The 22,941-nt window shown below is 43.4% G+C and overlaps 1 protein-coding gene across 1 annotated transcript in view; it reads right to left on the bottom strand.

Annotated features, from left to right (window-relative positions):
• The window catches only part of ETFDH (electron transfer flavoprotein dehydrogenase), a 420,402-nt gene that overhangs the window by 120,841 nt on the left and 276,620 nt on the right, over positions 1-22,941 (bottom strand). The window contains exon 10 of the mRNA XM_069243332.1: positions 970-1,138. Within this exon, the coding sequence (XP_069099433.1) occupies positions 970-1,138 (169 nt within the window). The remainder of the gene's footprint in view (positions 1-969; positions 1,139-22,941) is intronic.

Below are 22,941 nucleotides of genomic sequence, written 5' to 3'. Positions count from 1 at the left end.
ATATCACCGCTACTTTGTCAAGGGTTGTCACCCGCCTCAACACCTATTTCGGTCCCCAGGAGCTCCAAAAATTGTTTCTCTGTCTTCCCTGGTACTTTAAATACCTCGTGGTGAGAGACGCTAGACCAACGAGGTGCTGTGGACCATGTTGTGGGCGTGGTTGTAGTTAGTTAGCATCACGCGGGCGCACTACAATGACAGATTCACTTCCCGCACGCCATATTGGGAGAGTCCTTTTGTTTATCCTGTAACTACTGGTTGCTGTCAGACTAAAAAGCCATTCAGCGTCTTCCATGTTGGAAGTATTTTTGTACCTTCCCTGCATGTTTAAGCCATGTTAGAAGTATTCTGGTACCTTCCTTGCGTTTAATTGTCACCACAACTGTCAACTTTTTTTTTAAGCAGAGATGCCTACCGTATTTCTTGAGAGAATGCCTATATCTTAGGTTACTGGATACCTTTATGCAGTATGCGCTAATATTGTATCCCTCTTGTTATTCAGTATACCACCACAACGGGGTGAATCTGATAACGTGTCTAGGCATATTTGCCCTATTTCATTAGGAATAACTAACATAAATAAATTGCTGCATGCCACTATGCTGCATGTGATACTGATACTTCCTGTTTTTTCATGGTTGTGCAATATACCACCCAATGCACAGGTCAGTGTTCCTATGTTTGCTTGAGCGACTGTACAGTAGTCCAAGGGTCATTCACAATTATTTCATATGCAGTCCTGAATTAAGGCTCATCACTAATTGGCGAGTTAACTAAAACAAACAGAAAGCAAAATTACCACAAAATGAGGCTTGATCCAGTTCATGCATGTTAGAATTTTTATATTGGCAGTGGGCCACAAAACACACATTTATTTCACCACTGTCACACATACTAAAATATCTCATTTTACATAACAAAAATCAGCAGTAATGTATAATAGGGACCCTAGGGACAGAACGTGCTCACCTTTTGTTTTTGACTGGAGATTTTCATTGGTTAGTTGGTTAAAGATACATTCTGCAGCCACCATACCACTTTTCATTGCGGTGTGTGTGCCTTTGATTTTTGGGACATTCATGAAACCAGGACTGCAACCAACGAGAATTCCACCAGGAAAAGTTAGAGTTGGTAAGGACTGAGAGCAAAGGGAAACAATAAGACAAAATGCCATCACATTTCTTAAGCACTTAACAACCTTGCAATCATTCAAGAAAACCTTCCACTCCTAAAACAGTTGTGAGCAAAGATTATTTATTCCAGAAATGTTTTTAAGTGCATTTGTAAACATTTTATGCTAAGAGGTCATTTAGGATGCTCCATGGAAAGCCGCAAAATATGCACTGCTTGCTTCCTTCCTGCAAATGTGAACTAATGCACATCGCCAGGATGTGCTACTTATTTGGGAATACACAAAAATAACTGTGACCTATGATCATGCTGCTAAATGTACATTCTTTAAGTCCAAAACAAACATCTTGATTAGACAATGTGTTATCAAATAAACAAGGACTTGGGCAATCAAATCAACACAGACTAGGTCACTACAAAAATAGTAAAACAATGTTCCTTCTCCATATAAAACGGGGTCCATCTTTCAATGTTACAATACTAGCAGACCCACTGACAACTTCTCAGAAGCCTCCGTCTTGACTGAACTTGGTTGCTAATCTCGGAACCCTGATATATCTCCATAAAAACAAGTTGTCCAGAGATTTTTATTCAGTCCAGCAAAGTGACCTTCCACTGACGACACATTCTGTGCGTGGACACATTAAAAGAGCAATCTACTTGATCAAAAGATATGTAAATGTTTTGGATCATGCATATGTAGAGAAAGATCCTATGCATCTGGTTAGTGAAGATATTACTGGGGTGCTAGAGCCTACAAAATTTCTAAAGCCTCTACCCACAGAATTTACACATACATGCACTTGCAAAACCTGTGCTACAAAAAGGTGTCCCCGTCGATATGCTCCTCTCAAATGTTGAACATTCTGCAAATGTACCACAAGCGATTGCCAAAACAAATAAATAACTTAAACTATGAAAATGTGTCCAAAACAGGAGTGATAGACATTATTTTTTTCATATTCAGATCATAAACATTGTTTGGTGTATACATAAAAGGATAAAAAAAAAACATTATTTTTTGTTTCAGTTCTATATATGTCTCTTCTTCCTCTATTATAGCCGCCATTTTGGAAAATGGCGGAAGGGTTGTTCTGAGGCATTATTTTCTGTCTCTAGAAGACTACTTGACCCCCAAAACCTATGTTTTGACACCAAAATGAAGCATATAGGTCTCATCGTTCCTGAGATATTACATCATCACTGCAACACATCCATTTTTAAAAATGTTGTCCAGAAAAAAAAAGAAAAAGAAAATTGGCCCGTATTAGTGGCAATGTTTACCCAAGCTAAATTACTTCTCTAACGATACAAAAACACAAATCAAAAATGGAAATCTCTGGACAACAGGTTTTAAAAATTTTTTTTTTTTTTAACGGAGGTATATCAAGGGTCAGGACTACGCCCTTTCCATCCAGGAATACCATCTTCAATCTTATACAATGGGTGAGTAGGGAAACCCGTGATTTAACTAGAGGTGCAAGAGCCCAATATAAGAACATGACATAGAGCTTCCATTTAGAGCTATTTATTTTTTTATTTTTTCAGTCACTGTACTCAGCATAAATCTTAACAGAAACATTAACATCACAATACTACATTTTTACATGATTGCATGATCACTTAGCAATACAGCAAATACAAAAACAAGCAATACACAACAATAACATCAGTAAAAGGTAATCTATTCATTGAATAACAAAGCACAGAGTTCAACAGTAACTTCCACCACCCTACCTACTCAATCATGACCTATAAATTATGTTTAACCAGCATGATAAATGACAATACATTTATTAATCAGCTCCAAAAGATAGCAAGCAAACTAGGATCAACCTGATATTCACTTATAAGTTTGCCAGTCACAATCCAAGCAGTCCAAATACACATGGCACTGCACTGAAAATCACAGGCTGATCAACCCTACACAGGGCTAGGGCCTCTGCCTCACTCGATATAAACACCAAATAGGGGTCAAGAGACTTTGTATGGGCAATCAATGTTTTGGGGCAGAATAACATAAGATGCACAACGGTTTATTTATCTCCCTTGGCACATTGACATAATTCATTTTTGCCCTTAGCATTTTGCCGTCTGGCTGCTTAAGTTTTTGATGAAAGTATACCCAGACTGAACTTCATATAAAGCAAACATCATATCTTGGGGTAAATATTATCTAGATAAAATTAAAACATGGTCTTTATGTTTAAGAACCCCATGTACCAGGGAGCCACTTTTCAGAATTATGAATATTTTGGAATTTACACTGCCAATAGGCCTCCTTAATTCTTCTGAGTGTATTGTCTTTAAGGCAGTGGGATTTCTCATAGATAAAATCGAGATTGAGCACATTTAAGATGTTTTGGACAAGGTCCCACTAAGGCATCCTAAATATTTCAAGATAAGAAACTACATCCCTCATGTGTTTCAAGTATATACCAGCACGCTGATTCCTATGTAAACAAACTCCATATAATATTGGAGTAAGGGAAATGACATCCAAGATGGGTTTAATACCCAATTCCAAGTAGAGGGCGGTTAAGGGCGTATCTGGGCCCAAGCACAATATTGAATTTAAGAACCTATTCTCAATTTTTTGGATTGTAGAAACATCTATCTGACCCCTTATTTCTGCTCCATATATCGCTGCAGATGTTGCTTTTGCTCTTTGTACATGTAGCAATGATCTCAAGAACTGCCCCGCCTCACATTTTGTGCTTAGATCTAATGATGGCAGTCACGGCTTGCTGAAATAATAGTTGCAGTCTTTTCCCTGTGTTGATTCCACGTTAATATTGTATCACATTGTATGCCATGTTAATAGCTCAGTCTTTGGATTGATTATCATGGATTTAGTTTTTGATACTTTAATCATCAACTATTTTTCTAGGCAGTATTCTCAAAGCCCTTAATCTTCTTGTGCTCAGTCGATAATAGAAGGGCATCATCCACAAATAATAATTCAGGTATCTTTGAATTACTAAGACTCAGGTTATCTAATTTAAATTTATTAAATATAAGCCTACATCATTAAACAACAGTGAAAAAGCAAAGGGGCTAATACGCACTCTTGGTGCACTCCTATGGTGATTGGGAAGCTTCCTATGCTTTCCTCCTTTTGTCCGTCACGTAGCCGAGCCATCGTGTCCTCATGTAAAATTTGCAGAGCTGCTAAATACTGGTCCACTCCCTTCTGCTCCAATGCCAGCCATAACATTTCCTTATTTACTAAATAAAATGTCGACTTGAGATCTACAAATGTTAACTAAAGAAGCACACCCCTTTGTCTCACATATGTTGTGCAGAATAAATATTGCAGCATTGCCTGATCAATCTCCCCAATTACCCTCCTAAAGCCTTCTTGATTATGTGCTAATCATTTTCTAGTTCCAATCCATTCTTGCATACAATTAGAAAGGACTATGCCATAAATGTTGCCCGCACCATCCAATAATAATATAGGCGGTAATTTAAGGAGGTCAGTTACTAAATCTATCTTATATTTTGGGACAACTATCCCATGCACCATGATCTAGGGGTATTTCCAGATTTCAGGACTGCATTAAAGACTCAAAGTAAAGATTAGCGACCCATAATGATAGATCAGCTTTGTAGAGGTACAACATTTTTATTTCATTTTTGTTGTAAGATTGCTTTTTCTCAACCTCTACAATTCTGAATTCCCTTCTATCTTTTGCTGTAGGCAGTTTTTGAAACATAGTTATGAGATATTTATGTCTATCGCTGATCATATCAGCGGTATAAGAACCTTGTAAAGTGGGAAACCCACTTATGTGTCCTTATACAAGTGCCCTGGTTGTCTCTAGAATGACTAACTTCATGTAATGACAGACCAAAAATTCCTATAGTTTTTTTTTCACTAGACGCTTGCATTACCTTTTCTCATTTCTTATGGCGCATTGTTAGCTTTTTTCCTCGGATCAAGTCTTTATAGCTTCGCCTTAGTCTAATAGAAATCTGTTCTTAGTAAATGGTTTTTCGAGACTCACCAAGGCATTGGACCATGCCTTCTTCCTAATCCAACATTCATGATCATAATAATTTCCATTTTGGTTATTATTACTTATATAACAAATGTTATCAGGAATGGGGATAGCTTATTAATAATTTGTCCAAATAAAACAGGCATTATATCATCATCAACCTCTTCATGTACTATTATCAATAATTACTATATACTAGGCTGCAATGTTTTCTTCATTTTCTCAGCAAAATAATAATATTTTTCGGGAATCCACCTCACTGCCCTTCTAAGAACTTGCTGGAATAACAAGGATCAACTTTTGATAGCATCTTGATCATGTATAAAATTGTACATTTTTCCAACACGAAGAGGGCCAAAAAGACCGTTAGGGTCACTATATGGGCAAGGTGCTACTCACACATCCCATACCATTGCCCAGGATTCAATATTTAATAAAATGAAATCAACAGTGAATTAACCTTTATTTCCTCAGTAAGTCATATTTGTCTGGACGTCAGATGAGTACAACCATTAAGATGTCTTAATCCACAAATCAACATCACAGACCTAAACCATTCCATTAGGGACTTGTTCCCCCTACTACATCTAATAACATCTTAAGGTATTCCCCACGAAAGATCTTCCTCAGGAAGCGCACTCCCTTGTACATCACCTTTCAAAGAGGTATGAAAATAATCACAGACTAAGCTGTAAGATTTTACTACAGTCAGCTCTAATCGTTATGATTAATACCTCAAGGACATCTAAAATAGGTTTACCTCTTTCCTTCCTCCCTGGAGGTACACAAACATTCAGTATGTCTATGGCTACCTCCATTTGACAATTCCCATACTATCTAATAAGTAAAATGTTGGCAGACATACTTGATACAACCAAGAGGTTCATAGGTTTTAACAATTTTGAGGACACCCAAATCTTTAGGCCACCAGATGGACGAGAAATTTGCTGTTTAATGGCTGGGATGCAATAACTGATATAGGCCTCCATATATATACATTTTGTTGTGGCTCACAACTTTTGAAAACAACAGATATTCTCCCTAATAAATGCTTTCCACTTTAAAGCCTCCACGTTGGCAAATAAACTAAAGACATTCCAACTAACAATTCTCATGATCTTTAACTTCCATCCCCACTAACCCCTCTCATCTATCTATCCCTATTTGCATATGGGCTAACTAAGGTTACCATGCTAAACTCTCTCTCTCTGCTTTGAGTTGGTAGTTGCCCTAGTTGCATTTGCTAGAACCACTGGTACCCATGCCTAAGTATTATTTTCAGGTGATTCATAAATGTTTTGTCTTTCATTTCCTCTCCTTCTGGATCCAGAAGTCGTCTCTTATCACTATCTGAAACAATAATACAACAACAATCACCATTATTTGCAGACCCTCTACATTATCCATGATCATATTTACCACGTATGTGGATCTAATTTCCATAAAAGTCAAAAAAATATAATTTTTCATCCTGGACCATAGTGTTCACAAAAATCAAGTCACTGGAGGTGAGTAATCGTAGTGGTGGAATCAAGTCAAATATGTCCAACAGATGTGATCTATCTAGTGGTAAGCTAGTGAAGAAGTCTGAAAATATCTTGATGAAATCCAGAAAATGAGATTTATAATTCAGTTCTTTCTCCAGTCACCAAATGTAAAGGACTTTTCCAGATCTTCTTCACAGGTCATTAATTAATTTGTGCAGTTAATTAAAATGATTCTGCTGAAGGATTTAATTTGGCAGATGATAGTGTAACCACCAGGCAAGGGATAGAAGGAATGAGTTAAGTAGAAGAGGAAGAAGAGGTAGAAGGAATAGAATCTAACCTCCTTCCAATAGGCTGAAGCGGATTGTCACCTGCTGGAGTTGTGTCTATATCCATTGTCCATCATTCTTACTGGCCAACTCTTCCTGCATGTAATCAACGCTCAACCTGTGCATCCTCTTCATGGAGATCTGTCTCTGCTTTAATTTCTATTTCTTGATAATAGTATTAGTAATAAAGCACCTAGCAATAGATGTTTTCTTGAAAGAAAATATAGGATACATATCTTGTACTGTAGTGTCAGGTAAGATGGTAGTTGGTAGAGTAGGAGGAGCTCTGCAAGATGTGCCCAAGATATCTGTTACTAATGCATTTCCTTTCTGTTCTTTGAACAGTTGTTGCAATAAGTAAATTGCATCAATAGTGTTTCACATACCTTTGAATCCCTTCAGATTATCCAAGCTGTTTCCTTTCCATTAAATGGTTTTAAGCAAAGCAATGTATATTGAGTCTGGCTCGTCACACACCGTCTACTCAGGATCAGGCTTCCTGTCCTTGCAGTTCTTTGCTGGCAGTATCAGGTTTACTAATAATTCGTCAGGCTCTGTTATCTCAATTTGTATGGACATTGCTGCATTATATGTAGCAGTATAAGCTCCATCCGTTTGGATCATTACTTCCTTATCAGGAGTTAAATCTCACATTATATTCCCCGTGCATTTTTGGTCAAGTACCTAAGTCATTATGAAAAAAGCATGGCCTGTGCCCAATACAAACATCTCCAACACAAGGAGTAAAGACAAAGGCCCTCATTATGGCATTGCGGTAAATCCTGCTTATCACTGCCGTGAAGGCCGCCAACATACCATCGCAGAGGCGAACATCCGTCCACCATATTATGACACATACACCAAACCAACAGAATCCTGCCACAAAGACAAATCCACCAGACCAAAGGTAAGTGTTAAACTGTCGGTACTAACACCCATACCGTTACACCAATAAAACAACGCCCTCCACATTATGACCCACGAATCACCACAGTGGACATTCAACACAATAACAAAAACACACACCTGACACTAATACACACACCACACCCACACACCAATTTCACTATAAAACAATGTAAAGAAATGGCTCCCTGTTGCAGTTACCCCCCACTTTTTGCCTGATACTGATGCTGACTTGACTGAGAAGTGTGCTGGGACTCTGCTAACCAGGCCCCAGCACCAGTGTTCTTTCACCTAAAATGTACCATTGTCTCCACAATTGGCACAACCCTGGCACCCAGGTAAGTCCCTTGTAACTGGTACCCCCGGTACCAAGGGCCCTGATGCCAGGGAAGGTCTCTAATGGCTGCAGCATGTCTTATGCCACCCTAGGGACCCCTCACTCAGCACAGACACACTGCTTGCCAGCTTGTGTGTGCTAGTGGGGATAAAATGGCTAAGTCGACATGGCACTCCCCTCAGGGTGCCATGCCAACCTCACACTGCCTGTGGCATAAGTAAGTCACCCCTCTAGCAGGCCTTACAGCCCTAAGGCAGGGTGTACTATACCACAGGTGAGGGCATAGGTGCATGAGCACTATGCCCCTACAGTGTCTAAGCAAAACCTTAGACATTGCAAGTGCAGGGTAGCCATAAGAGTATATGGTTGGGGAGTCTGTCAAAAACGAACTCCACAGCTCCATAATGGCTACACTGAATACTGGGAAGTTTAGTATCAAACTTCTCAGAATAATAAACCCACTCTGATGCCAGTGTTGGATTTATTAACAAATGCACACAGAGTGCAACTTAGAGATGCCCCCTGTATTTTACCCAATTGTTCAGTGCAGGACTGACTGGTCTGTGCCAGCCTGCCACTGAGAGACGAGTTTCTGACCCCATGTGGTGAGGGCCTTTGTGCTCTCTGGGGACAGAAACAAAAGCCTGCTCTGGGTGGAGATGCTTCACACCTCCCCCTGCAGGAACTGTAACACCTAGCAGTGAGCCTCAAAGGCTCAGGCTTCGTGTTACAAAGCCCCAGGGCATTCCAGCTAGTGGAGATGCCCGCCCCCTGGACACAGCCCCCACTTTTGGCAGCAAGTCCAGGAGAGATAATGAGAAAAACAAGGAGGAGTCACTGGCCAGTCAGGACAGCCCCTAAGGCAACCTGAGCTGAGGAGACTCTGACTTTTAGAAATCCTCCATCTTGCAGATGGAGGATTCCCCCAATAGGGATAGGAATGTGACCCCCTCCCCTTGGGAGGAGGCACAAAGAGGGTGTAGCCACCCTCAGGGCTAGTAGCCATTGGCTACTGCCCTCCCTGACCTAAACACACCCCTAAATTCTGTATTTAGGGGCTCCCTGAACCTAAGAATTTAGATTCCTGCAACTACAAGAAGAAGAGGACTGCTGAGCTGAAAGACCCCTGCAGAAGAAGAAAGAAGACACCAACTGCTTTGGCCCCAGTCCTACCGGCCTGTCTCCTGCCTTCTAAAGAAACCTGCTCCAGCGACGCTTTCCCCAGGACCAGCGACCTTCTGAATCCTCAGAGGACTGCCCTGCTTCAAGAGGAACAAGAAACTCCCGAGGACAGCGGCCCTGTTCCAAAAAGACTGCAACTTTGTTACAGAGGAGCAGATTTAAAGACCCCTGCAACCCCCGCAAGAAGCGTGAGACTTGCAACACTGCACCCGGCGACCCCAACTCGACTGGTGGAGAAACAACGCTACAGGGAGGACCCTCCGGCGACTCCAAGACTGTGAGTAACCAAAGTTGTCCCCCCTGAGCCCCCACAGCGACGCCTGCAGAGGGAATCCCGAGGCTCCACCTGACCGCGACTGCCTGACTCTAAAATCCCGACGGCTGGAAAAGACCCTGCACCCTCAGCACCTGAAGGATCGGAACTCCAGTGCAGGAGTGACCCCCAGGAGGCCCTCTCCCTTGCCCAGGTGGTGGCTACCCCGAGGAGCCCCCCCCCTTGCCTGCCTGCACCGCTGAAGAGACCCCTTGGTCTCCCATTGACTCCCATTGGAAACCCGACGCGTGTTTGCACACTGCACCCGGCCGCCCCCGTGCTGCTGAGGGTGTACTTTTTGTGCTGACTTGTGTCCCCCCCGGTGCCCTACAAAACCCCCCTGGTCTGCCCTCTGAAGACGCGGGTACTTACCTGCTGGCAGACCAGAACCGGGGCACCCCCTTCTCTCCATTGAAGCCTATGTGTTTTGGGCACCTCTTTGACCTCTGCACCTGACCGGCTCTGAGCTGCTGGTGTGGTGACTTTGGGGTTGCTCTGAACCCCCAACGGTGGGCTACCTTGGACCCCAATTTGAACCCCATAGGTGGTTTACTTACCTGCAAGAACTAACATTACTTTACCTCCCCCAGGAACTGTGAAAATCGCACTGTGTCCACTTTTAAAACAGCTAAATGTGTTTTATGTAAAAAGTATATATGCTATTGTAAGTATTCAAAGTTCCTAGAGTACTTACCTGCAATACCTTTCAAATGAGATATTACATGTAGAATTTGAACCTGTGGTTCTTAAAATAAACTAAGAAAAGATATTTTTCTATAACAAAAACCTATTGGCCTGGATTTGTCTCTGAGTGTGTGTTCCTCATTTATTGCCTGTGTGTATGTACAACAAATGCTTAACACTACTCCTTTGATAAGCCTACTGCTCGACCACACTACCACAAAATAGAGCATTAGTATTATCTCTTTTTGCCACTATCTTACCTCTAAGGGGAACCCTTGGACTCTGTGCATACTATTCCTTACTTTGAAATAGTGCATACAGAGCCAACTTCCTACAAACAAACACCCACAATCATTTGCCAACACAAAAAGACTGCAATAGCTAACCACGCAAATCACACAGACAACTACACACACACACACACACACACACACACACCACAACCACCCATTAATCCGTCACGCACCACACACCCCATACCACATCACATAACTCAACAACCACTGCACAACACACAACACCCATGTACCCACAAAGACACCCCTGTTTCACTGATGAGGAGTTGCAGGTCATGGTTGAGGAAATAGTCAGGGTAGAGCCACAGCTGTTTGGAGCACAGATCCAGCAGATCTCCATTGCCAGGAAGATGGAGCTATGGCGGAGAATAGTGTACCGGGTGAATGCCGTGCACTAACAGCATCCACAAACAAGGGACCATATCAGGAAGAGGTGGAATGACCTACAGGGGAAGGTACGCTCCATGGCAGCAAGGCACCAGCTCGCTATCCAGAGGACTGGCGATGGACCCCCACCTCCTCCCCCACAGCTGACAGCATGGGAGGAGCAAGTCTTAGCAATCCTGCATCTCGAGGGACTCACTGGAGTTGCCGGAGGACTGGACACTGGTGAGCCAATATTTACTACCTATCACCCCATACCTGCATTCCACCAACACCCCTCACCCTGACACCCATCACTCCCCTCCATCTGTCATGACCACACAAACTTGCCAAGTCAAATCAAAGAAGTGCATGAGAAAAGCAAAGAGATATCCTCAGTGGAGACAGCAAAGCCCAGAATGGCAGAAGGTTTGCAGAGTAATCTTGCACCTATTTCAAAGGAAGAATCAAGAAGAGAAAATCCAAGATGGCCGCTGTGAGTCCTGAAGATTAGTTACAGTTCTAGTCTTGCAATCGGTTGGTTGCTAGGTTACGAGCTCTCCAGCTGGAAGCCTTGCACTTCAACTGAGGTCGGACAGGAATCAGCTGTGTGGAGAGAGAGCTCGCTTCAGAACAGAAACTCCTGTGAGGTAAAATTACATTTGAAGATTATATTACAGAAAACGGATAGATATTGTCAAGGTTTATTCGAAGAGTTTGATAGTAGACCGTTCCCGTGGAAGTCGGCAAGGCTACAGAGTTAATGTTTGAATTAACCTTATGTTTACAAGGTTCTTGTTTAAGATATTAAAGTCAAAGAAAAAAACGAACTTTAAAAGAGCAAGTATCTACAAATGTCAAGGTTATAAACGAAGGCCAAGTTTAAAGGAGAAAAGAACTGTTAACAAATAAGCATTTACAAATTCAATGGTAATAAACCAAAATAGAGTTTAAAGGAGAAACAAACTTAAATAAACAAGCATTTACAACTACAAGTTATTGACAGATGTCGAAGTAAGGAAGGAGAAACGAACTTTAATAAACAAGCATTTACAAATACAAGTATTGACAGAAGTCACAATAAGACAGGAGAAATTAAATAGCATCAGCTGATTTGAAGAACGCATTATCACCAACTATATATATATATATATATATATATATATATATATATATATAGCAACATAAAACCAATCTCTAACAAAGGTTGAGAAGTTCTTCCAGAGTCAGTAATAAGCATTTTTTAAGAAGAGCTATCATTTATAGAGAGAAGCAAGGCTACAGAGAACTCAGGGTGAGTGAAGAAATAGTAGAATTAAAGAGAATTAAGTGTTGAGAGTAGAAAGTGAAAAAACTGATGTTGTATGTCCCTAGTAATTGTGACTGTGACTCTTGCAGGTGCTGTATCCAATCTTAGATGTGAAGAGGCAGACTGAGTACTGGCGTTCATCATCTCTGTGGCAGTCTCTCTACCATCCCATTCCCCTTTCCCCCTCCGGGGTACTCAGCACGAAGGATTAATATTCGTTGTGAGTAGCTTGGGTCGGGACTGAGGAGTTATCTTCTGCTTCTGAGGAAATCGAATTGAAGTATCCTGACAGACTGAAGTGCCATCACCCTAATTTTTAGGGAAAAAAACAGATTTCCTCCTGAGCAGAATGGCAGAAGGAATTGATATAAAAGCATTAGCCACCGTTTTGGAAGGGTTACAGAAACAATTAAATAACACCATAGAAGAAACAGTCCAAATAAAACAGCGAATAAATGAGTTAGGGAACACTGCTAAATCAAATGAATCTGTGTTTTCACAAATCCCTAGCCCTTCACAGTCTGCAGGTATATCCACTCAAGTAATTCATGCAGTTTCCCCTATTATTCCTTTGGCTCAACCCGAGCGCTTCGGTGGGGATCCAAATAAGGCACAGATTTTTCTGACCCAATGCTCATTGCATTTTTTATGTAGACCAGTCATTTTTTCCGAAGACCAGTCCAAAGTGGCATTTATATTGTCTTATCTGACAGGAGATGCGGCCGCATGGTCCATGCCAATAATTTCCAGAAATGATCCTGTTTTATATAATTTCCAAAATTTCATGGAAGAGTTCTTAAGAATATTTGATCGGCGAACTGCAGCTCAAGCCACTGACAATGAACTACTGGAAATCAGGTAAGGTAATAAAGATGTAGTAGCCTATCTGGCTCATTTCAATAAACTCATTGTAGAGACTGCCTGGCCGGAGTCAAAAAGAGCCGCCATATTTTATCGTGGTCTGAGAGATGAATTGAAAGATGCCTTAGCACAAGTTCCAAATAGACCCACCGAAATTTCGGAGTTAATTGATCTTGTGTTACAGATTGACCACCGGTTAACTGAACGAAGAGCAGAAAAGAGAAGAGAGTATCGACCATTTCCCCTGAGAATTGATTGTGTAAGAAATGATCATACGAGAGCCGAAGAAGGGATAACGATAGAAGAACCAATGCAAATTGGTTCCATCCGAGGTCCTTTATCTAAGGAAGAAAAAGAGAAAAGAAGAGTGAATCAACTATGTTTATATTGCGGTGCATCTGGGCATTTTGTTAAAAACTGTCCCAAGAAACCCAAAGCTCTTCAGTCGGGAAAAGGCCAGCTTCATCAGTAGAGGGAGTTGCCCTGATGAAAGCAGAACCCAAGACAACTCCTTTAGATCAACGAGTGGCGAATACCTTACAAACCGCAGCGCCACATTTGGTACAAACAGTATCAGTTAAAACCCTTGAGAAGGAAATTCAAGGGATCTCAGTTATGATGGACTCTGGAGCTACGGGCAACTTCTGTGATATCAAATACACTCGTAAAATGGGTATTCGATTTATCAAGAAATCGACTTTGGATGTAGTAAGAGCTGTGGATGGAACCAATCTTTCTTCAGGACCCATTTCCCATGAGACCGAACCAATTCAGATGCAAGGTTTTGGTGGACATCAGGAGCAGATAATCTTTAATTAGATAGATGCTCCACAATTTCAACTCATTTTGGGTCTGCCCTGGCTTACAGAACATAATCCACAAATTGATTGGAGCAAAAGAACGATCAGGATGAATTCCTCTTACTGCAAAGAGAATTGCTTTCATGATGGAGTGGAAGTGTCCACCAAGTCCCAAGCGGCCTGTTTATCATCACACTCTTCAGTGATCTGTGCACTAAAGACAGCAGAAATTCCGAAAGAATATGAGGATTAAGTCGCCGTTTTTGATGAAAAGGAGGCTGAGAAATTGCCACCACATCGACCCTACGACTGCAAAATTGAACTGGAGCCAGGTGCGATATTGCCATGTAGCAGAATATACGCATTGACCGAAGCAGAGAATCAACATTTAAAGGAGTATTTGGATCAATATCTTGCTAATGGTTTTATTCGTCCTTCTGAATCTGCAGTGTCATCCCCACTATTTTTCATACCAAAGAAGGATGGGAGTCTTCGAACTTGCATTGATTATCGAGCCCTCAATCAGGTTACCATCAAGAATCGATACCCACTGCCGTTAGTGTCAGTTTTATTAGATAAAGTAAAGAATGCTAGAATCTACACCAAATTGGACCTGCGAGGAGCATATCATTTGATTCGAGTGGCTTCAGGGGATGAATGGAAAACCGCTTTTCGGACTCGATACGGATTATTTGAATATCAAGTGATGCCTTATGGGTTATGCAATGCTCCTGCTGCCTTCCAGCATTTCGTTAATGATATATTACGAGAATTCCTCGACCGGACTGCCGTGGTTTATATAGATGACATTTTAATCTTTTCCGACAATCTACAGGAGCACATTTCCCATGTTCGATCCATCCTCACAAGGTTGCAAGCAAACCATCTCTATGTAAAATTGGAGAAGTGTGCATTTCATGTGGAACGAGTTGAGTTCTTAGGATTCATTTTGTCACCAGAAGAAGTTAGTATGGATCCTGCCAAGATAAAGACAGTGCAACATTGGCCTTCTCCTTGCAATGTCAAAGAGATCCAGAGTTTCTTGGGGTTCGCTAATTTTTATCGAAGATTCATATCCAATTTTTCTCAAACAGTTACACCCATTACTCGATTGTTGAAGAAAGGAATGAAGTTTGAGTGGACAAAAGAAGCTGAAAATGCTTTTAATTTTTTGAAGAATTCCTTCGTCTCAGCTCCAATCTTGCTCCACCCCAATCCAGATGAGCCATATTATGTGGAGGCAGATGCTTCAGATGTTGCCATAGGAGGTATCCTTTCCCAGCGTCATAAAGATACAGGTCAATTACATCCAGTGGCCTATTTCTCTCGAAAATTAACACCACCAGAGATAAATTATTCAATTGCGGATAAGGAGCTATTGGCAGTCAAAGAAACTTTTCGTGAGTGGAGGCATTACATTTTGGGAGCTAAGCATAAAGTGACCGTTTACACGGACCACCGAAATTTACAGCTAGTCAACTGCATTGTCCCTATATTTTGCAGACTTTGATTTTGTTATCACTTTCAGACCAGGAAAAATAAATGGGAAGGCAGATGCTCTATCTCGAATTGATACCGGTGCAGTTAAAGAGCCTCCAGAAAAAGAATTGATTATTCCACAAGAGAAGTTCATATCTGCCATATTGTATGAAAATGTAACCAAAGAAATTCAAGAAAACTTAACATTCGAAGGAATGCTGAAGTGGTCCAAAGAAGGCCAAGGAAGAGAAATCAAAAAAGGTTTGCCATACTTTAAAGGTGCACTGTATGTTCCGACTGTGGAGCTGCAAGAAAAAATTCTTCAGGCCTATCATGACGATCAATTGGCTGGACACAAAGGAATTCAAAAGACTCAAAATCTAATACAACGAGAATTTTGGTGGCCAAAAATGAAAACTCAGATAAGCCAATATGTGTCAACTTGTGACAAATGTCAAAGAGGGAAATCAAATAGAACAGCTTCACAAGGTCTGTTAAGACCTTTGCCCACTGCACCCCATGCCTGGCATACTGTTACTATGGATCTTATAGTGGACCTCCCTAGTAGCCAAGGTTTTAACACTATCCTAGTTTTTGTAGACACTTTCACTAAAATGGCGCATTTCATTCCTTTGAAAGAAATCCCTCGAGCCCCACAGGTTGCACAGTTGTTTACACAACACATAGTACGCGCCCATGGTATCCCAAAAATTCTAGTTTCAGACAGGGGGTCCCAATTTGTTTCTCGCTTTTGGAAGGTCTTTAGTAAAAGATTAGGAATTGATTCTCGTTACTCTACCAGTTACCATCCTGAAACCGATGGGCAAACAGAGAGAGTGAATCAAGAGTTAGAACAGTATTTAAGACTCAATTTATTCGATAAAGAGAAGGAATGGCCCGAGTTGATGTGGGCAGCTGAATTTGCTTACAGTAAATGCTGTTCATTCCACCACTGGGTTCACCCCCTTCTATCTGAACCATGGTAGACATCCTAATGTAATGTTGGGTAAAGAAGATGATTCAGTGCCTGCAGTAGAAGAGATGGTGAGGGATTTGCAGACCACGTTAGTTAGGGCTAGAAAAAACATAATTCAAGCAAAAGACTCATAAAAGACTCAGGCTGATAGAAAACGAAGAGAGAGCCCCATTTATTCGAAAGGAGACAAAGTTTGGTTATCCACTCGTCATTTACGTCTCAAAGGAAATCGCAAATTTCAGCCACGATTTATAGGCCCATTCAAAGTTGACAAGATGATCAATCCAGTGGCAGTTAAATTGCAGTTGCCAGCTCATCTAAAGATACATCCTGTTTTCCATGTCTCCTTGTTAAAGAACAGTCCTCCAAATTTACGTCAAAACTCCCCTCCAATTCCTATCCAGATTAGTTCTGCAGAAGAGTATGAGGTCAATCAAATCTTAGATTCCAAAATCCGTAATGGCCAGCTTTATTATCTAATTGATTGGAAAGGTTATGGTCCAGAGGAACGATCCTGGGAGCCGCACAAGTATGTACATGCTTCAAGATTAGTGAGAAACTTTCATAGAACCTACCCAAGCAAACCTTAATTGGAGAACTGTTCCTTGAGGGGGAGTACTGTCATGACCACACAAACTTGCCAAGTCAAATCAAAGAAGTGCATGAGAAAAGCAAAGAGATATCCTCAGTGGAGACAGCAAAGCCCAAACTGGAAGAAGGTTTGCAGAGTAATCTTGCGCTTATTTCAAAGGAAGAATCAAGAAGAGAAAATCCAAGATGGCCGCTGTGAGTCCTGGAGGTTAGTTACAGTTCTAGTCTTGCAATCGGTTGGTTGCTAGGTTACGAGCTCTCCAGCTGGAAGCCTTGCACTTCAACTGAGGTCTGACAGGAATCAGCTGTGTGGAGAGAGAGCTCGCTTCAGAACAGAAACTCCTGTGAGGTAAAATTACATTTGAAGATTATATTACAGAAAACAGATAAATATTGTCAAGGTTTATTCGAAGAGTTTGATAGTAGACCGTTCCCGTGTAAGTCGGCAAGGCTACAGAGTTAATGTTTGAATTAACCTTATGTTTACAAGGTTCTTGTTTAAGATATTAAAGTCAAAGAAAAAACGAACTTTAAAAGAGCAAGTATCTACAAATGTCAAGGTTATAAACGAAGGCCAAGTTTAAAGGAGAAAAGAACTGTTAACAAATAAGCATTTACAAATTCAATGGTAATAAACCAAAATAGAGTTTAAAGGAGAAACAAACTTAAATAAACAAGCATTTACAACTACAAGTTATCAACAAATGTCGAAGTAAGAAAGGAGAAACGAACTTTAATAAACAAGCATTTACAAATACAAGTATTGACAGAAGTCACAATAAGACAGGAGAAATTAAACAACATCAGCTGATTTGAAGAACGCATTATCACCAACTATATATATATATATATATATATAGCAACATAAAACCAATCTCTAACAAAGGTTGAGAAGTTCTTCCAGAGTCAGTAATAAGCATTTTTTAAGAAGAGCTATCATTTATAGAGAGAAGCAAGGCTACAGAGAACTCAGGGTGAGTGAAGAAATAATAGAATTAAAGAGAATTAAGTGTTGAGAGTAGAAAGTGAACAAACTGATGTTGTATGTCCCTAGTAATTGCGACTGTGACTCTTGCAGGTGCTGTATCCAATCTTAGATGTGAAGAGGCAGACTGAGTACTGGCGTTCATCATCTCTGTGGCAGTCTCTCTACCATCCCATTCCCCTTTCCCCCTCCGGGGTACTCAGCACGAAGGATTAATATTCGTTGTGAGTAGCTCGGGTCGGGACTGAGGAGTTATCTTCTGCTTCTGAGGAAATCGAATTGAAGTATCCTGACACCATCCCACACAGTGAACCACCACAATTAACCTAAATGCCAAACCCTGAATGCCATACCCACTGCATGCACATCCTTCCCAGCCCTGCATGTACACCCACCACCAATGCATGCACAGCATGGAGAACTAACAATCCCACAATACATCACCATACACAAACAAAGGTGGAAGGGCAACAGCAACAATATAGGGGAAGCTATGGATGCAGAATATGTCACAGACATGTAGCATAATACACCACTTACATCCCCACAGGTGCCCCAGCCAATCTCAGCGGCGAGGAGGTGCCACGGCTACCCAGTCCCACCCCAGAAGATGCCCCCAGTGATGACAGCAACTCTGGAGTTCTGGATCAACTCCCTGGCCCATCAGGGACCACTGGTCAGTCGGCTACTCCAGTCCACCTCAGTATCCAACACCACAGCAGCCACCCAACGTCCCCAGACCTCTGTCCCCAGGACACGTCAATCAGCAGTGTGCCCACCTGTACAGGGACCCCAGTCCACATCTCAAGGGCAAGACAATGAGGGTCCCTGGGTCAGTGGGCACACCGTTCAGGGGACACAGGCGGCCAGGGACACTTGGAGGACAGCTGTGCGCCAGCGGGAGGACAGGCCCAGGGAACCAACTGTCCAGGAGGCACTCACTAATGTCCTTGGGGCTTACCACCAATTCCAGGACAAGATGGGGCAGGTGATAGACATCATGCAGGAGAACCAGCAGCTGCAGGAGGAACAACACCAGGAGACCAAGAAAGAATTGCAGGCCCTGAACACCACCATGGTCTCCATAGCAGGGGTGCTGTGTGATATGGCCAACTTCATGAGGGAGTACACATCATACCAGCAGGCCCCTTCCACTAGCCAGTCAAGTTACCAGTCTTCCACATCTGCTGCAGCTAGTGGACAGGAGGCCCTACCACAGGACCCACAGTCCCCTCCCCCTGCAGAAGGTGAACCACCCTGCAAACGTTCCCTGTGACTCAGACAGACACCAGAGACACCTGCCAAGACCAAGACCACCACCTGAATGTCCCCCTTGTGTTCCACTGTGTCACCTTGTCCACTTTTAACTGCCATTGCTCCCCTTTCTATGGCCCCTTGGACACTGGATCTCTGCTACAAACAGACCGGCCCACTACACTGGACTTTCCTCCACCATCACCCATTCCACTGCACTATCCCTTCATAATTTTCACTTCAATTAACACCCTTGAACACAACTGGAGTAACAATGCTTTATCTGACAGAAATGTGCAATGTATTGAACTGCATCATCCTGTGCAATTGTCCTGTACTTCCATTCAAAACATGGCCTGTAGCAGTTTGTAGTCATCACATCAGTACACAGTTGTAACCACATCAATATCTGCAAAATGGGAAGGCATAGGTGACAGTCAGTTGGGATGCTAAGGAAGTGACTGCCATCATGCTACAACCACACAGAAAAACAATTCATTAGAGAAACGGTCAGTTCTACTGTTTTAACTGTGTGTCATTGGAAGTACTGCCGTATAACTGATGTCCTGTTGTCCTCATTCTCCTCACTGTCCTCAGTGTCCACTGCTGCCACACCCTCCTCCTCCTAGAGATAGGGCACATGTCGTCTCATGGCCAGGTTGTGCAACATGCAGCATACAACAACTATCTGGCAGATCGTCTCCGGGGAGTAGTAGAGGGATGCACCGGTCAGATGGAGGTACCGGAACCTGGTCTTCAGGAGACCAAAGATCCTTTCAATAATCCTCCGGGTACGCCCATAAGCATCATTGTACCTAACCTCAGCCCCTGTCCTCTGATTCCTAAACGGGGTCAAGAGCCAGGACAGGTTTGGGTAGCCAGAGTCACCTGCAAGAAGTTAGGGACAAACATTTGCCTTGCACAATGGCATAGGGGATGACTCCTGAAGGCATACACTGACATACATTGGTTGGGGAATCAGGCTCACCTATAAGCCACACTCTGTGCCTTTGTAGTTGTGCCATCAGCTATGGGATGCTGCTGTTCCTCAGGACAAAGGCATCATGCACAGACCCAGGATACTTAACAGTGGACCAAATAACATTTGGAATATGTCCCATCGCATAGAATCCAGCCTTCACAGTGGCCAAATCTTCTACTTCGAGGAAAGCAATGTAGCTGCCCATATATTTGAGGAAGGCAGTCAAAACCCCTGCCAGCACTATTGAGAACATTGGCTGTGACAGTCCTGCAGCCAAGCCCACTGTCACTTGGAAAGAGCCTGTTGCCTGGATACAGAGCACTGATAGGACCTGCACAAGAGGGGGGATGCCAGTGGGATGTCGGATAGCAGATATCAGATCAGGCTCCAATTGAGCACACAGCTCTGTGATTGTGGCCCTGTCCAGTCTATAGGTGAGCATTATGTGCCTGTCCTCCAGTGTAGCCAAGTCTACAAGGGGTCTGTACACGGGAGCTTGCCTCTTCTTCCTATTCCTCCGTAGTGGTAGGTACTTAAGGGACAGAAGAGTGAGAAGGGATTGACAACATGAAAAATGGATCCACCACTTCAGTGTACAGAGAGCATGTATGTATCTGGACACTGGAAATGTCTGTGTATGTACAATCAACACCAATGATGTAGTTTTTATTCTACAATTGTGTACCATCACTATAAAATGTCAACCACCTGTCCTGTATGTAGGGACAGGTAGAAGTGACCTCACCCCGCTGGCATTAGGCGTCATGGTGGATGGCGGTTTGCATCGCCGTGCAATTCCTCATTGGCTAACATGGGGCTCTATGGAGCACAGTATCCAATGAGGATCACCAACGGCGGTGCTGGTGTACACCGCCGCGGACATGACCGCCACTTTCTGACTATAACCTTTCTAGATTCCTAACTTTCCACAGGACAACACCTCCACTGCATGTGCTGCTGTGACCTGTGTCTGGTACCTGCAAGGCCTGTGCGACAAGGGGAAAGGGCCCCAGCCTTCACTTCAAAGGAGTTAGAGCACGTGGTGGATGAGGTCCTACCCCCGTATGGACAGCTGTATGGGCCTCCAGACCAACAGGTGAGTAAACTATGGGGACGTTGCATGAGACAAGGCTGCATGGAGATGTGTGTGTGGGCTGGCAGTGTGTCATTTGGGTGGGGGGTATGGCTGGTGGGAGTGTACATGCAGGGCTCCGGGTGACGTGGGTGCCATTTGTGGGGCAAATGATGTCTGACCGCCATATGTGTGATAGGCTGGATATTCGGAGTCATGGTGTCCCTCTGTTTGTGTTTTTCCTGCAGGTCAGCGCCAATCAGAAGAAGGGGCTGCGGCATGCAATCGCCAAGGTGGTGCAGACCCTGGGGGTTTATAGCCAGCGGAGCACCCACTGCAGGAAACAGTGGGAGGACCCGAGACGCTGGGCCCAGAAGACCACAGAGGCCCAGCTGGGGATGGCCTCCCAACGAGGAAGGGGTGCCCATCAGAACCTGACCCCCCCTGATGGCCTGCATACTGGCGGTGGCCTACCCACAGCTAGATGGGTCCTTGAGGGCATCAGAGCAGCCACAAGGGGGTAAGTCTAGTGTGTGTGACAACCATCTTTGTTGCCTGGCATGGGATTCTTGTGGAGAGTTTTAGTCAGTGGATGTCCATTTATGCCAGCTCATACACTGCTGTGTGGTCCAGCTCAGGGTTATTGGGTGAATAGCAAAATCTGGATCGCTAGCGAGGTGGCTTTCCATGTCAGACAGGGCTTAGTAGGTCCCAGGAGAGGTGCAGATGGCAGTGTTTGGCTCTTATCTGCTGTGGTACCCAGCCAATGATATGCCAGTGAGGTGCATACTGCTCATTCTTGGTCCCTATGTGTGATGGTGATGTGTATGCCCTCTGTGGTTTTGGTGCTGTAATTGATCCTGTGCTCCCTTTCTTTCTCCCCCCCCATTTTCTTCTGTAATCCTGCCCATGTGTGCATTAGCATCATCTGGAGAAGGAGCAGAGGCACTGGCGAGTGCGGGAGGTGCAGCCCACAGGACCCAGGAGGCAGAGTCCACCGACGCCGAGGGCACCAGTGGGACAGAGGGCGAGGGGAACACCACAGGGGGAAGGAAGGTGACAACACTGACTCTGAAACCTCCTCCGCTGGGAGCTCCCTGGTGGTGGCCGACACCTCTGGAACCACCCCGGCTACAGGTACGAGCACTGCCCTCCCTGTAACTTCCCACAGAGTTGCCCGTACCTGCTCACCCGGGAGGGTGGGCATCTCCTTGGCCCCAGGCACCTCAGGCCCTGTCCCAGTGAGCCCTGCTGCCCTCAGTGAGGAGGCTATTAACCTCCTGAGATCCATCTCTGTAGGGCACTCAACCATAGTGAATGTCATCCAGGGGCTGGCATCCCAGATACAGAAATGCAATGCCCTCCTGGAGGGCATTCACTGTGGCTTGGCAGCTCTACAGAGATTGTTTCAGGCTTTGGCCTCCGCACTGATGGCAGCCAGTGTCCCTGGTCCTACCGCACTCCCCTCCAACTACCGCTTCCCAGTCCCAGTCTCCTCAACCCCAACTCATCCCATGCACACATACAGACAAGAATGCACACAAAACCACACACAAGAGTGGCACAGACAAACACAGGCACCACATTTCAAGCCACAAGC

Source organism: Pleurodeles waltl, chromosome 1_2 (assembly GCF_031143425.1).
Source record: "Pleurodeles waltl isolate 20211129_DDA chromosome 1_2, aPleWal1.hap1.20221129, whole genome shotgun sequence".
NCBI lineage: Eukaryota > Metazoa > Chordata > Amphibia > Caudata > Salamandridae > Pleurodeles > Pleurodeles waltl.
Note: the sequence above shows the minus strand (reverse complement) of the source record. Positions and strands in the feature narration are given on the sequence as shown.